General features: G+C 62.4%; 3 protein-coding genes across 9 annotated transcripts; 1 reads left to right on the forward strand and 2 right to left on the reverse strand.

Annotated features, from left to right (window-relative positions):
* Window positions 1-28: 28 nt before the first annotated feature.
* On the reverse strand, window positions 29-3,652 carry YKT6 (YKT6 v-SNARE homolog (S. cerevisiae)). Of its 2 annotated transcripts, none has more exons than NM_001113744.2 (8): window positions 3,580-3,652; window positions 2,564-2,675; window positions 1,810-1,892; window positions 1,540-1,640; window positions 1,326-1,430; window positions 1,192-1,257; window positions 1,002-1,103; window positions 29-761 (listed from the first exon to the last, which is right to left on the reverse strand). In NM_001113744.2, the coding sequence occupies exons 2-8, from the start codon at window positions 2,665-2,667 to the stop codon at window positions 726-728; spliced, it is 597 nt and encodes a 198-aa protein (NP_001107216.1). In that variant the 5' UTR covers window positions 2,668-2,675; window positions 3,580-3,652; the 3' UTR covers window positions 29-725. The 2 variants fall into 2 exon arrangements, with proteins under 2 accessions (NP_001107216.1, XP_046759328.1); XM_046903372.1 differs by having other exon boundaries at window positions 2,564-2,746.
* A 3-nt stretch (window positions 3,653-3,655) lies between these two features.
* On the forward strand, window positions 3,656-12,344 carry GCK (glucokinase). Of its 6 annotated transcripts, none has more exons than XM_015302431.4 (11): window positions 3,656-4,375; window positions 4,679-4,709; window positions 5,541-5,703; window positions 5,793-5,947; window positions 6,706-6,825; window positions 6,894-6,989; window positions 7,127-7,226; window positions 7,311-7,494; window positions 7,578-7,733; window positions 8,887-9,120; window positions 12,092-12,344. In XM_015302431.4, exons 1-11 carry the CDS (start codon window positions 3,744-3,746, stop codon window positions 12,234-12,236), a joined length of 2,016 nt encoding a protein of 671 aa, XP_015157917.2. In that variant the 5' UTR covers window positions 3,656-3,743; the 3' UTR covers window positions 12,237-12,344. The 6 variants fall into 6 exon arrangements, with proteins under 6 accessions (XP_015157917.2, XP_024998597.2, XP_015157918.2 ...); XM_025142829.3 differs by having other exon boundaries at window positions 7,311-7,484; XM_015302433.4 differs by having other exon boundaries at window positions 3,965-4,379.
* An 865-nt stretch (window positions 12,345-13,209) lies between these two features.
* On the reverse strand, window positions 13,210-14,381 carry GNLY (granulysin). The gene is made up of 4 exons (NM_001044680.2): window positions 14,323-14,381; window positions 13,850-13,956; window positions 13,626-13,736; window positions 13,210-13,541 (listed from the first exon to the last, which is right to left on the reverse strand). The coding sequence occupies exons 1-4, from the start codon at window positions 14,360-14,362 to the stop codon at window positions 13,377-13,379; spliced, it is 423 nt and encodes a 140-aa protein (NP_001038145.2). The 5' UTR covers window positions 14,363-14,381; the 3' UTR covers window positions 13,210-13,376.
* Between the last annotated feature and the right edge of the window lie 218 nt (window positions 14,382-14,599).

Below are 14,599 nucleotides of genomic sequence, written 5' to 3' on the forward strand. Positions count from 1 at the left end.
CCCCCCGGACCCCCAAGCAGAGCTGAGCTACAACCGCCAAAGACAACTTTATCGGCCGCGGGCGGCAGCACGGAAACAACAGGCAACACCGATCACACTACAGCCCCGAGCGAAAGCTTGGCCCTTCCCCAGGAGGGGGGCTAGAGGCCGAGACCCCCCCCGGCTGCCGTGGGGCAGGGAGTGGGGAGCCCCGTGCCCGTCCCCGCCAGTTCCCCACGCCCCGAACCTGTCCCCAGAGGACGGGCAGTAAATGGGGGCTCGGAGCCATCCCGAAGGTGACAGCCCCCAGCAGCACCACTGTTGCAGGGGATGGGGTCCCGCGCGGTGCCGCCCACAGCCCCTGGTTCTGCCGGAGGAAGGGGACAGAACGCAGCACTGAGCCGCCGCAGACCAGAGCGAGCCATCTCCCTTCCCTTCCCTTCCCTCCCCACCCACCCCCTGCAGCAGCCCCATAAAAGCCCCCCCCGCTCCCCGCACGGCCCCAGGCCCTGCAGGGGGGCCCAGCTCCTCTCCCCCCATCCCCACGGCCGAGGCACTCGCTGGTGTGACAGGCGTCATGGCAGGGCACGGCGCGCTCCCGCTGCTCCCCCGGAGCCCAGTTTTTGGGTAAGGCTGCAGCACGGCCCAGGAGCCCACGGGGTTCTGCTTTCAGTCCTGGGAGCGGCCGACATCTGAACGGGAGCGAAGGCCCCGGTGGGCCGGAGCAGGAGACCCCTGGCTCCGGGTCACATAATCTCACAGCACGAGTTCTGCTTTCGGGCCTGCAAAGGGTGGAGGAAATGGGGTAAACTCCCTGCCCGCCTCTGGGGTCACCTCGGCCGAGCTGTAGCTCAACTCGTGGCCACAGTCCAAAACTGCAGCAGTGAGGATCGGCTCTTTCGGAGGGGCTGAGGAGCTCCACTGTCATGACTGTGAAGCTGGGCTCCTCACGCTCCCCTCATGCCCATCCCACGCTCAAGGGGACCCCCCCTCCCCGGCTGAAGCCAACCGACCACACTCACAGTTTTGTAGAAGGCTTTGGACTGCACCCCAAGCACCTCTGATTTGGACACCAGATCATCCAGCTTCTCCCCTCGCTCCAGCAGCGACTCCATAGTGTTGTGCTGCCAAAAGGAAGTAGTGCCGATGGCGCAGCGCTCCCGGGGACGGAGCGGAGCGGAGCAGGGATGGCGCGGACACCGCCAGCCTCACCAGGATGATTTTGGTCTCGTCCAGCTCCGCCTGCACTCTGGTCATCGGGTCGGCATCGCGGGGGTTCTGGGAGAGGAGACAGCGTCAGTGCAGCGGCGACACACGCGGCGCCCCAGGAACCCCAGGCCCCATACCTGGTATTTGCTGAGGTATCCGTCCAGAGCTGCGTAGCTGATGGTGGCAGGAGACCCCGAGGGCCAGTCTGCCCTGCTCACCTGCCTGGAGAACTCCTCCAGGACCTGCGTGTGAGGGAGCGGGGTTTGTTCCCCCAGCACAGAGCCGGCAGACCCACAGGGAGCCCCCCGCACTCCCAGAGGTGACCCACAAGTCCCACCCTGCACCGCTCACCTTGTCCAGCAAAGTGAAGCACACCCGTGACGGGTATTCGTTGTCGGCGATCACCACGCCGGCCAGCCCGTCACTGCGCACGTACACGTGGCACAGGTAGTCTGGGCAGAGAGGTGGGGTCGGGGCGGGTCTAGAGCCCCTCAGGGCTCGAGGAGGGAGCTCAGCCCCGCAGAACGGGGAGGGCTTTGGGGCCGGACCCCGCTCTGCCCCCAGGCCGCCTGCCCAGCGCGAGGAGGGGAGGTGTGCCTTGAGCGGAGGCAGTGCGCTCACCTTGCTCCTTGACCGAGGCCCTGCTGCCCAGCTCCGAGCGCTCCACGATCAGCTGGCTGGTGAAGGTCATGAATTCCTGCACGCTGTGAGCACAAAGCGCCGGCTCTCACCGTTCCTCTGCCCCAGGAGCGTGGCCCCGCAGGGCTGTGGGGCACGGGGCAGCCCTGACCCCCCGTGGCCCCTCTTCCCCTCCCACGGTCGCAGTGGCTGAGGTGGGATTGGTGCTGGGATTTCTCAGGGCACTTCGGCCAGCACAGCCACAGCCCTTCTGCAGCAAACATCCGTGTTTGGCAAAGCGGTGCCACGATACGGCAGTAGTGGGGGTCTGCAGATTCGCCGTACACAATCCGCCTTCGAGTGCACGCGTTGGCAGGGCCGCCCCAGCTCCCCCTTTCCCGACGCTTATTTGGCCCAAGGAACGTTTTTGTCTTTAAGACGGTTTTACTTTAAAGCATTTTCCCTTTATCGCTGCAATCGCAGAACCAGACGTGGACAGGGCTGGGAATTGGAGCGCTGTGTGTGAGCACCTCCCCGCACCCCAACAGCTCAGCACCATCTCCTGCCCCGTCCCACAGACCTCTGAGCCCTCCCAAAGCCCCGGGCTGGACCAGCCGGTCCTGAGCAGGCAGCGCCCAGCAGGGAGACAGAATGGGCTGTAATTAGATGACAGTGAGAGGAAGGGCAGTGCCAACTGGGTGGGAGCGGAACGCAGCCCCGCACGCCCCGGGGACGCAGAGGGGGCTCGGGGGCTCACCTGGACCGCTGGAAGAAGTTGAAGGTGGAGACGTCGGAGGCGGCCTTCAGCAGCTGCACGCGGGTCTCGCCCTTGTATAGCACACTCAGGCTGTACAGCCTCATGGTGGGTGCTGCGGGCAGAGCAGGGCGCTGAGCGGCACCGGGGACCACCAGGACCACACCAGCACCACGCCGGGACCCACTGGGAACACCAGGACCATACCAGAAACCCACGGGGACACAAGGAAACCTCACTGAGACCTCACTGGGCACACCAAGATGACACCGGGACCCACTGGGACACCATCGGGCACATTGGACCCAACGGGGACCCCATAGGGACCGATCAGGACCCCGCCGTGACCCCACCAGGAACTCAGTGAGCACACCTGCACTTCAACAGGAACCTCCAGAACCCCACCAGCAGCCATTGGGACCCCACTGGGCACATCGGGACCCACCAGGACTCCACTGAGCCCCACCAACACCACAGCGGGAACCACTGAGACACCACCTGGACGGCTGGGAACGCTGGGACTTCATTAGGACCCACCGAGACCCCAACGGGAACCCGCCGAGAGCCCACTGGCCACACCAGTTTGACGGTGGGACACACCGCGACTCCACCGGGTGCACCAAACCCCACTGCGATCCCAAAAAGACCCGTCAGGACCCCACCAGGAACCCACCGAGCGCCTTCAGACCGCAACGGGAACCACCGGGACCCCACCGGGACCCATAAGGACCCCACCGGGACCCACCGGACACAGCGTGACCCCATCGGGATCCCCCAGGACCCCAATAGGAACTCACTAAGACCCCACCGGACAGAACAGAACCACATCAGGATCCACCGGGACCCCACCGGGACCCCACCGGAACCCCACCGGGCCCCCACGCCCCTCCCTCTCAGCTCCCACCACCGCAGCCTCCGCCCCACAGCACTCCCAGCGCGGCCCCGCTGCCTCTGCCCTATTGTTCCCCGGCCCTCCGCGGCCCCCGCCCGATCCCCGCAGGCCCCGCCCAGCCCGGTACCGGCACAGCGGGCCGTTCGCAAGGGACGGCGGAGGGGAGCGCTGCCGACCCGGAAGCAGAACGGCGGCGACTGGAAGTGACCCCAACAGCGATCACTGCCACGGGGCCACACCCGTCCCGCGCAGGCGCCACCCTCGCCCCGCCCCCCTTTCGCCTTTTAGCCAATGAGAGTGCGGCAGGATGGTCGAACCCGCCCACCCACCTCATCGGAGCGGGGAGAGCCAATCAGCGTCGCGCTGACGTCATGGCTGGCAGAGGGTGTGCTGGGCGAAGGGCGGGGCCTTTTTTGTGGGCGTGGCCCCGTCTGGAGGCGGGGCTTCCGGTGTGTGACGGGGACCCGTGAGGTGGGCGTGGTCTGCACGGTGGGGCGTGGTCTGTGGGGGCGTGTCCGTCTGGATGGGCGTGGCCTGAAGTGTGGGCGTGGCTATGGTGCACGTGGGGCGGGGCCTTTCTGTGGGCGGGGCCTCCGCGTTGGGCGTGGCCTCCGGTGTGGGGCCGGCCCCATGGGGCAGCCTCACCCCACAGAATGGGCCCCCTATGGGGCAGCCCCCCGATGCGCCAAAACCCTCCCTTCACACAACCCCACAGCTTCACCCCGCCGTGGGGCAGGCGCCGTGCTATGGGGCCAGCGCCGTGGGGCCATCCTGGGGGGCTACGCCGGGTGGGCCCCATGTGGGGCTCCCCCCGGCGCTGTGGGGCCGACGGCCATCACGCTGTCACCTTTGTCACGGAGCTGCGGTCGCCCGTCTCCATGGGACCGCTGGAGAGCTGGCGGTGGTGACCAGGACACGGAGTGGTTGGTATGACAACTGCCGCCCGCTGATGGGCTGCGCCTCTCCGCCGGGCGCCCACGGCCTTCCCACCGCCCCACGGGGCAGCAGGCAGAGCAGGAGGAGGGCCCGCGGGCACCCCGCACCCCGAGGGCTGCCCCGGGATGTGGGGAGCCGGGCCCGAACCCTCCTGACGGGAAGGCCGTGGGGGGGGACCGGGGGCACCCCATGAGCTAAGGGCAGAGAGCCGGGCGGGGGGCACACGGGGGGACACGGGGGTACAGCGGTGTCCGGCCCGCACCGACGGCTGCCCCCATGTTGGACCACAGGAGCAGGATGGAGAGCTGGCGGCAGGAGAAGGTGAGCTCCAGCACCGTGGCACCGTGACCCCATAGCCCCATGGCTGGGCCCACACGTGGCCGTGCAATGGGGCTGAGCTGCTGGGAGGTTGGGCTGTGGGTGCTGAGCGCCGGGCACGGCGTGGGGCACGTGGGCTCTGACCCCAGGAAGGGCACAGCGGGATGCTGCATCCTGCGCTGGTATTGGGTGGGAAAGGGCAGACCTGAATGCACTGCAAAGCCCCACATCGGGAGCGGAGAGCCTGTGGGGTCAGCGGTGTTAGGGGGGTGGCAGGAGGGCGAGGGGCTGCACGTAGGGTGCCATTGGCTGAGCTTCTCCTTGAGGTGTTCCTCACCCCGAGACCGCAGTGCTGCGTCCCCATGGGGGGGTCTGGGGCTGAGACCCCAAAGTTGGACCCACGGGGCTTCAGGTGTCTGTGCCGGGATGGGCATGGGGGGATGGGGGAGGATTCCGCGAGGAGCAGCGCCCAGCGGCGTGGGGTGGTTCTGTGCCACCACAAAGGCTCCGTCGGGGTCACCCTGAAGGTCCCACTGAGGTCACCCCAAAGGTGCTGCGGGGGTCACCCTGAAGGGGTCATCTCAAGGGCTCCATGGGGGTCACCCCAAAAGCTCCGTTGGTTCGCCCATTTGCAAAGCGGCAGCTGCAGGAAAACAGCCCCAGCGCTCCCAGCCCGGGGCCGCTGACTAATGAGGCCTTAATGCAGAGAGCACAGCTGGCTGTGGGGCCGCGGCACGGCGGGGGGGAAAACAGCGGGGACGGCAGCAGAAGGGGGGGGTTGGGGTCCTCCGCGCTCAATGCCGGGGGGTCCCACGGCCCCGGGGAACCCCGCAGGTGGAGCAGATCCTGTCCGAGTTCCGTCTGAAGGAGGAGGACCTGCGGAAGGTGATGCACCGCATGCAGAAGGAGATGGACCGCGGGCTGAAGCTGGAGACGCACGAGGAGGCGTCGGTGAAAATGCTGCCCACCTACGTGCGCTCCACCCCCGAGGGGTCGGGTAAGGAGCTGTGGGGCTGCGCCCACCCCCGTGCTGTGGGAGCAGCGGGACGGCCATGAGGTGTCCCGTGTGTCCTCGCTGCGCTGCAGAGGTCGGGGATTTCCTCTCGCTGGATCTGGGCGGCACCAACTTCCGCGTGATGCTGGTGAAGGTGGGTGAGGGCGAGGAGGGGCAGTGGAAGGTGAAGACGAAGCACCAGATGTACTCCATCCCCGAGGACGCCATGACGGGGACGGCCGAGATGGTGAGCGGGGGACGAAGGGGTCCTCACTGCAGATGGAGGAGAGGCGTCCCCTCTGTGGTGTCCGGTCTGGGGCCAGCGCGGCTCTGGGGATGGGGAGGTGGGGATGTGGTGGCAGTGGGGATGGGGTGGTGGGGTCAGCGTGGCTCTGGGGATGGGGTGGTGGGGACACAGTGGCTCTGGGGATGGGGTGGTGGGGTCAGTGTGGCTCTGGGGATGGGGTGACAGGGACATGGTGGCAGTGGGGATGGGGTGATGGGGTCAGCATGGCTCTGGGGATGGGGTGGTGAGGACGTGGTGGCTCTGGGGATGGGGTGATTGGGACATGGTGGCTCTGGGGATGTGGTGGTGGGGACACAGTGGCAGTGGGGATGGGGTGATGGGGTCAGTGTGGCTCTGGGGATGGGGTGGTGGGGATGTGGTGGCAGTGGGGATGGAGTGATGGGGTCAGTGTGGCCCTGGGGATGGGGTGGTGGGGATGTGGTGATGCTTGGGACAGACAGGCTGGCAGGGACGTGGTGATGAAGGGAATGAGGATACTGGGATGTAGTGGCAGTAGGGATGAGGTGACACTGATGACAGGGATGTGGTGGCTCTGGGGCAGGGCAGCGGGGACACGGCAGTGCTGGTGGCTGTGGCAGGGATGTGGCAGCACTGGGGACGGAGCGGTGCGGGGATGGTGGTGCTGGGGATGGGGTGGTGGGGCCACAGCAGGACCGTGGATGGGGACACTGCGGTGACGTCCCTCCTGCCATCCCCAGCTCTTCGACTACATCTCGGAGTGCATCTCCGACTTCCTGGACAAGCACCAGATGAAGCACAAAAAGCTGCCCCTGGGCTTCACCTTCTCCTTCCCCGTGCGGCACGAGGACATCGACAAGGTGAGGGGATGGCGGAGCGGGGGGGCACAGTGCCACTGCGACCCCCACCCACGCTCCGTGCCCCCCAGGGCATCCTGCTGAACTGGACCAAGGGCTTCAAGGCCTCGGGAGCAGAGGGGAACAACGTGGTGGGGCTGCTGCGGGACGCCATAAAACGGCGCGGGGTGAGATGTCCCCCCTGGCCCCGCTGTCACTGCGTGTGACACACCGTCACTGTGTGTGCCCCCACCCTGGGTCTGCGGTCACCACGTGTGTCCCCATCCCGTGCCCACGTCAGCACATGTCCCCCCCCCCGGCGCAGGACTTTGAGATGGACGTGGTGGCCATGGTGAACGACACCGTCGCCACCATGATCTCCTGCTACTACGAGGACCACCGCTGCGAGGTCGGCATGATCGTGGGTAAGGGGCCGTGGGGTCACAGCGGGGGGACGTGGGGAGGCACGGGGCGGCCCCGGACCCCAAAGCTGCCCCCCACCCCCGCAGGGACGGGCTGCAACGCCTGTTACATGGAGGAGATGCACAACGTGGAGCTGGTGGAGGGCGACGAGGGCCGCATGTGTGTGAACACGGAGTGGGGCGCATTTGGGGCGTCGGGGGAGCTGGACGAGTTCCTGCTGGAGTACGACCGCGTGGTGGACGAGACCTCGCTTAACCCCGGTCAGCAGCTGTAAGGAGTGGGGCGGCGGCGGCTCCTTCCCCGTAGGGGTGTGGGGCGGGGGGAGCGGGGCCCTGACGCTGCGCCGTCCCCAGCTACGAGAAGATCATCGGGGGCAAATACATGGGGGAGATCGTGCGGCTGGTGCTGCTGCGGCTGGTGGATGAGAACCTGCTGTTCAGCGGGCAGGCCTGCGAGAAGCTCAAGACACGCGGGGCCTTCGAGACGCGCTTCGTGTCACAGGTGGAGAGGTATGGGGCGGCCGCGGGGGTCCCTCACGGTGCCTCGTCTCAGCGGGTACTCCCCGCCCCCTCTGTCCCCGACTGCCCCACGTGGGGTCCTCTGTCGCATCACCCCATGGCAACGATCTGCAGCCACCCCATGTTGGGTTCCCCAAGCCGTTTCTCAGCACCGGGGTCCCTTGTCCTGTCTCCCCACACCACTCCGTCCCACACCGAGGTCCCCTGCCCCGTCACCCCACGGCAGCCTTCCGGAATGGCCCCACATGTGGCTCCCCTGTCCCACTGCCCCACACTGGGGTCCCCCATCCCATTACCCCACAACAACCCTCTACAGCTGCCCCGTATTGGGGTTCCCTACCTCATTTCCTCGTGCTAGACGTTGAGCTCCCCTGCCCCATTCCTCAATCCTACATCCCACACTGGGGCCGTGTCCCCTCACCCCACACCAGCCCTCTACGACTGCCCTACCCCGGAGTCCCTCATCCCATTGATGAGTCCATCATCCATTGATGATCCCGCTTTGTTGTCTTATCCTATTGCTTTGGGGTCCCCTGCCCCATCTCTCTGCACCAGACTGTCCCACATGGGGGTCCCCTGTGCCATCACCCTACAGCAGCTGTCTCTGATCGTCCCTTATTGAGGCCCCTGTGCCATCATCCCATGGTAACCTTCTACAGCTGCCCAGTATTGGGGTTCCCTACCTCGTTGCTTCATGTTGGGCACCAGGATCCCCAGCCCCGTCTCCCCACACCAGCGTCCTACATCAGGGTCTCCTTTGCCATTACCCCAGCTCACTCTAATAGCTGTCCCAAATTGGGACCCTCCCCATCTCGTCACCCCACATCAGCCCTCTGTAGCTGCCTACGTTGGAGTCCCCTATCCTACTGGCCTGGGTTGGAGTCCCCTATCCCACTACCCCACTTTGGGACCCTCTTTCCTCTTAGCCCATGCCAGCCCTCCAGAACTGTCCCCATGGAGGTTCCCTGTGCCATCACCCCCATGACAACGCTCTACGACTGCCCCACGTTGGGGTTCCCTGCCCCATCACCCCACACCAGCCCTCTGTAGCTGTCCCGGGTTGGATTCCCATCACCCCGCTTTGGTGCCCCACGCCGCCCCACGGTCACCCCCCCCTCCTACACACGGCTCTGTCCCACTGCAGCGACTCAGGAGACCGCAAGCAGATCTACAACATCCTCACAGCCTTCGGGCTGCTGCCCTCGGGGTCGGACTGCGACATCGTGCGCATGGTGTGCGAGAGCGTGTCCACACGCGCTGCCCAGATGTGCTCAGCCGGGCTGGCCGGCGTCATCAACCGCATGCGGGAGAGCCGCAGCCAGGAGACCCTCAAGATCACCGTGGGGGTGGACGGCTCTGTCTACAAGCTGCACCCCAGGTGAGACCGTGGGGAGGCGTCACCCCCTCCCAACCTGCGTCCTCCTATTTCCCACCGCCCCAATGCTCCGCTTCCTCCTCCTCACCATACCCCTAACGTTGACCTAACTCTATCCATAACCCTAAATGGAGACATAACACTAACGCTAGCCATAGCTGTAGTCCTAACTGCAACTATGACCCTAGCCCTAACCGTAACCAAAACCATAATCCTAACCCTAGCCATCATCGTAACGATAACCATAACCCTAATCATAACCATAACCCTAACCATAACCATAGCCCTAATCCCAACCATCACCCTAACACTAACCCTAGCCCTATCAGTAATCCTAACCCTAACCCCAACCATCACCCTAACACTAACCCTAGCCCTATCAGTAACCCTAACCCTAATCCCAACCATCACCCTAACACTAACCCTAACCCTGTCAGTAACCCTAACCCTAACCATAACCCTAATCCCAACCATCACCCTAACACTAACCCTAGCCCTATCAGTAACCCTAACCCTAATCCTATCAGTAATCCTAACCCTAACCCCAACCATCACCCTAACACTAACCCTAGCCCTATCAGTAACCCTAACCCTAATCCCAACCATCACCCTAACACTAACTCTAGCCCTATCAGTAACCCTAACCCTAATCCCAACCATCACCCTAACACTAACCCTAGCCCTATCAGTAACCCTAACCCTAATCCCAACCATCACCCTAACACTAACTCTAGCCCTATCAGTAACCCTAACCCTAATCCCAACCATCACCCTAACACTAACCCTAGCCCTATCAGTAACCCTAACCGTAACCCTAATCCCAACCATCACCCTAACACTAACCCTAGCCATACCAGTAACCCTAACCCTAACCATAACCCTAATCCCAACCATCACCCTAACCCTAACTCTAACCCTATCAGTAACCATAACCCTAATCCCAACCATCATCCTAACACTAACCCTAAACCTATCAGTAATCCTAACCCTAACCCCAACCATCACCCTAACACTAACCCTAGCCCTATCAGTAACCCTAACCCTAATCCCAACCATCACCCTAACACTAACCCTAACCCTGTCAGTAACCCTAACCCTAACCATAACCCTAATCCCAACCATCACCCTAACACTAACCCTAGCCCTATCAGTAACCCTAACCCTAATCCTATCAGTAATCCTAACCCTAACCCCAACCATCACCCTAACACTAACCCTAGCCCTATCAGTAACCCTAACCCTAATCCCAACCATCACCCTAACACTAACCCTAACCCTGTCAGTAACCCTAACCCTAACCATAACCCTAATCCCAACCATCACCCTAACACTAACCCTAGCCCTATCAGTAACCCTAACCCTAATCCTATCAGTAATCCTAACCCTAACCCCAACCATCACCCTAACACTAACCCTAGCCCTATCAGTAACCCTAACCCTAATCCCAACCATCACCCTAACACTAACCCTAACCCTGTCAGTAACCCTAACCCTAACCATAACCCTAATCCCAACCATCACCCTAACACTAACCCTAGCCCTATCAGTAACCCTAACCCTAATCCTATCAGTAATCCTAACCCTAACCCCAACCATCACCCTAACACTAACCCTAGCCCTATCAGTAACCCTAACCCTAATCCCAACCATCACCCTAACACTAACCCTAACCCTGTCAGTAACCCTAACCCTAACCATAACCCTAATCCCAACCATCACCCTAACACTAACCCTAGCCCTATCAGTAACCCTAACCCTAATCCTATCAGTAATCCTAACCCTAACCCCAACCATCACCCTAACACTAACCCTAGCCCTATCAGTAACCCTAACCCTAATCCCAACCATCACCCTAACACTAACCCTAACCCTGTCAGTAACCCTAACCCTAACCATAACCCTAATCCCAACCATCACCCTAACACTAACCCTAGCCCTGTCAGTAACCCTAACCCTAATCCTATCAGTAATCCTAACCCTAACCCCAACCATCACCCTAACACTAACCCTAATCCTATCAGTAACCCTAACCCTAATCCCAACCATCACCCTAACACTAACTCTAACCCTGTCAGTAATCCTAACCCTAACCATAGCCCTAATCCCAACCATCACCCTAACACTAACCTTAGCCCTATCAGTAACCCTAACCATAACCATAGCCCTAATCCCAACCATCACCCTAACACTAACCCTAACCCTATCAGTAACCCTAACCCTAATCCTATCAGTAACCCTAACCCTAATCCCAACCATCACCCTAACACTAACCCTAACCCTGTCAGTAACCCTAACCCTAACCATAACCCTAATCCCAACCATCACCCTAACACTAACCCTAGCCCTATCAGTAACCCTAACCCTAATCCTATCAGTAATCCTAACCCTAACCCCAACCATCACCCTAACACTAACCCTAGCCCTATCAGTAACCCTAACCCTAATCCCAACCATCACCCTAACACTAACCCTAACCCTGTCAGTAACCCTAACCCTAACCATAACCCTAATCCCAACCATCACCCTAACACTAACCCTAGCCCTGTCAGTAACCCTAACCCTAATCCTATCAGTAATCCTAACCCTAACCCCAACCATCACCCTAACACTAACCCTAATCCTATCAGTAACCCTAACCCTAATCCCAACCATCACCCTAACACTAACTCTAACCCTGTCAGTAATCCTAACCCTAACCATAGCCCTAATCCCAACCATCACCCTAACACTAACCTTAGCCCTATCAGTAACCCTAACCATAACCATAGCCCTAATCCCAACCATCACCCTAACACTAACCCTAACCCTATCAGTAACCCTAACCCTAATCCTATCAGTAACCCTAGCCCTAATCCCAACCATCACCCTAACACTAGCCCTAGCCCTATCAGTAACCGTAACCATAACCACAACCCTCATCCTAAACACAACCCTACTCCCCCCCCCACCCCAAACCTTCTTCCTCCCCAAACAGCTTCAAGGACCGTTTCCACGCCACGGTACGACAGCTGACTCCCGGCTGCGACATCACCTTCATCCAGTCGGAGGAGGGCAGCGGGCGCGGCGCCGCGCTCATCTCGGCCGTGGCCTGCAAGATGGCGTGCATGATGGGGCAGTGAGCCGGACTGGGCGGCGGGGACGCGCCGAGGAGCCGGGACTGATGTGGGAAGGGCTCGGATGGCGCCGGGACGGTGCCGGGGCTCCCCAATAAATGGGGTCGGCGTGGACTTCTCCTGGCGCTGCTCTGTATGGCCGCTCTCCGGTGTCCCGTCCCCGAGACCCCCGGACCATTCTGGGGACAAGGATGGAGTGCTGGGGGAGCCATAGACCCCCCTCCGTGGGGCGGAACCCTATGACCCCAAACCTGACGGCCCCCCAGCCCAGGGGTCCCAAGCAGTGGAAGTCGGTGTCCCCAGCACACTCGGTTCTGGTGGTGACAGCCCCATGGTGACATGTGCCACTTCTTGCCACCGTGTGGAGCTCGGAGCAATCATCATGGGGCTAAAGGCTGGGCACCCCCAGTCTGGTGATCCCATGGGGGCTATGGGGCACCTCGGGTGTCCCACGGGGGTCGGGGACTCCCTGTGGTGCAGGCTCCCTGTGGGGTGACACGGGCAGATGGAGCCCTGTGGGGCTGGGGACACCCTGGGGATGTGGGGCTGCCGAGTGGCACCCCATGGTATGGGGACCTCCTCGGGGCAGGGGGACATCTGGGGGCACTCCTGGGGTCTGGGAAGGAGTGGACAGCCCCTGCCATGGGATCCCCTGCTCTGACTGGTCCCGTCAGCTGCAGGATCTCCTATGCTCTCATGGGCTGCAGCCAGAAAAAGGATCTCCTGTGCTCTGATTGACTGGGAGCAACAGAACAGGATCCACTGGGCTCAGCCTGGCCCACATCACTGCGTCCCCCCCATCACTGCATCCCCTACATCACCACACCACTGCCAGACCCCCGTGTCCCCACAGGGACCCCGACCCCAAGCTCGCTGTGCACCCGCCCCCCACTGCCCCATCATTGAGATCCCCACATTTCAGCCCCCCGTCCCCAGACCCCCATGTGCCCTCACGGCCAAATAAACTGAATCAAAAGGGTGATGGCAGAGGTGAGCAGCTTTATTGCATAGCAGGGTGCAGGAGGAAGGCTGGGACGGGGCTGTGGGTCTGCATTTTGGGGTCCACACGCAGGATGTGGGGTCTGCGCACAGGATGTGGGGCTCTGGCACAGGATGTGGGGTGCAGGATGTGGGCTCTGGCCGTGCTCAGCCCTTGCACAGCCCCAGGGTGGTGCACACATCGCGGGGATCATCGTTGTTTTGCAGTGCATCACTGAGCTGCTGCCGGAGCTTCTTCAACAGCTGCTTGCAGATACTCCTCTGGCGCCTCCCCGTACTGCACACCTTGTTCAGTGCATCGTTGATGGCGTCCTGTGGGTCCCGGCCCCATGGTGTCAGTGAGGCTGCAACTGCTGGACCCCCCGAGCCCGTCAGGACCCCCTGTGCCCCACTCACCTCATCGGGGTCGTCACCCACAATCTTCTGCACCTTCTTCACCAGACTGACGCAGAATCTGCATTTAATCCCCTTGCCCGGTCCCATTGCGTCCCCTTCATCTGCATCCCACTGTGGGGACAACACAGACCCTCAGGGTGCTGCCACCCACCCTCCCACCCCGTGCTCCACCCCAGTCTGGTGCTGCCCCACAGGGTTCCCCCACGGCCAGGGCGCATCCTCACCGCAGCTGAACCATCCTGCAGCAGGTGCCATTGCTGCTCCCAGTGGCTCCCGGCATCCAGGTCCCGGTGGTCATCACGGGGCGGCTCAGTCACTGCCACCTGCACGGCTGGAGGTGGAGGGTGTCACCACGCTGCCCCATAGCCACCCCACGGTGGGATGGGGCACACAGTGGCCACTGACATCCCTGTGTGCCCCAAGTGTACCCGGTACCCACACCCTGTCCCCACGTGCTCCTGTCCCCATTGCACATCCCCATCCCCGCTGTCCCCTTCATCTGCATCCCACTGTGGGGACACCCCACACACCCACTGTGTGGGTCCCCCCACACACCCCTTCCCCATGTCCCCATCTCCACTATCTCCATGTCCCCACGCCAGACTCTGACCCCACGACCCCACATCCCCGTGTTTTCCCCACGTGTCCCCCGGCCCCACCATCCCCATGTGCCGCCCCCAGACCCGCAGCCCCATACCGGCCCCCAGGGCCAGCAGCACGATGAGAGCAGCGGCCATGCTGTCCCTTAGCGCAGGTGACAGCCTCGCGTGCCCCCCGCGCCTTTATAGCCCCCGTGGCCGTGCGGTGGGGACGGCTGAGCCACTCAGCGTGGAGGAAACTCAACGAGGCCTTAAAATGGAGAGGGACCGACTTCTTTGCCCCACACCTCCGCCCCGAGCGTCACCGCAGCAGGAAGAGGGGAGGGAGGGGGGGGCACACCGGGCTCTGCTCGCAGCGCGGCCCCGCAGACACAG

Source organism: Gallus gallus, chromosome 22, assembly GCF_016699485.2.
Source record: "Gallus gallus isolate bGalGal1 chromosome 22, bGalGal1.mat.broiler.GRCg7b, whole genome shotgun sequence".
Taxonomy (NCBI): domain Eukaryota; kingdom Metazoa; phylum Chordata; class Aves; order Galliformes; family Phasianidae; genus Gallus; species Gallus gallus.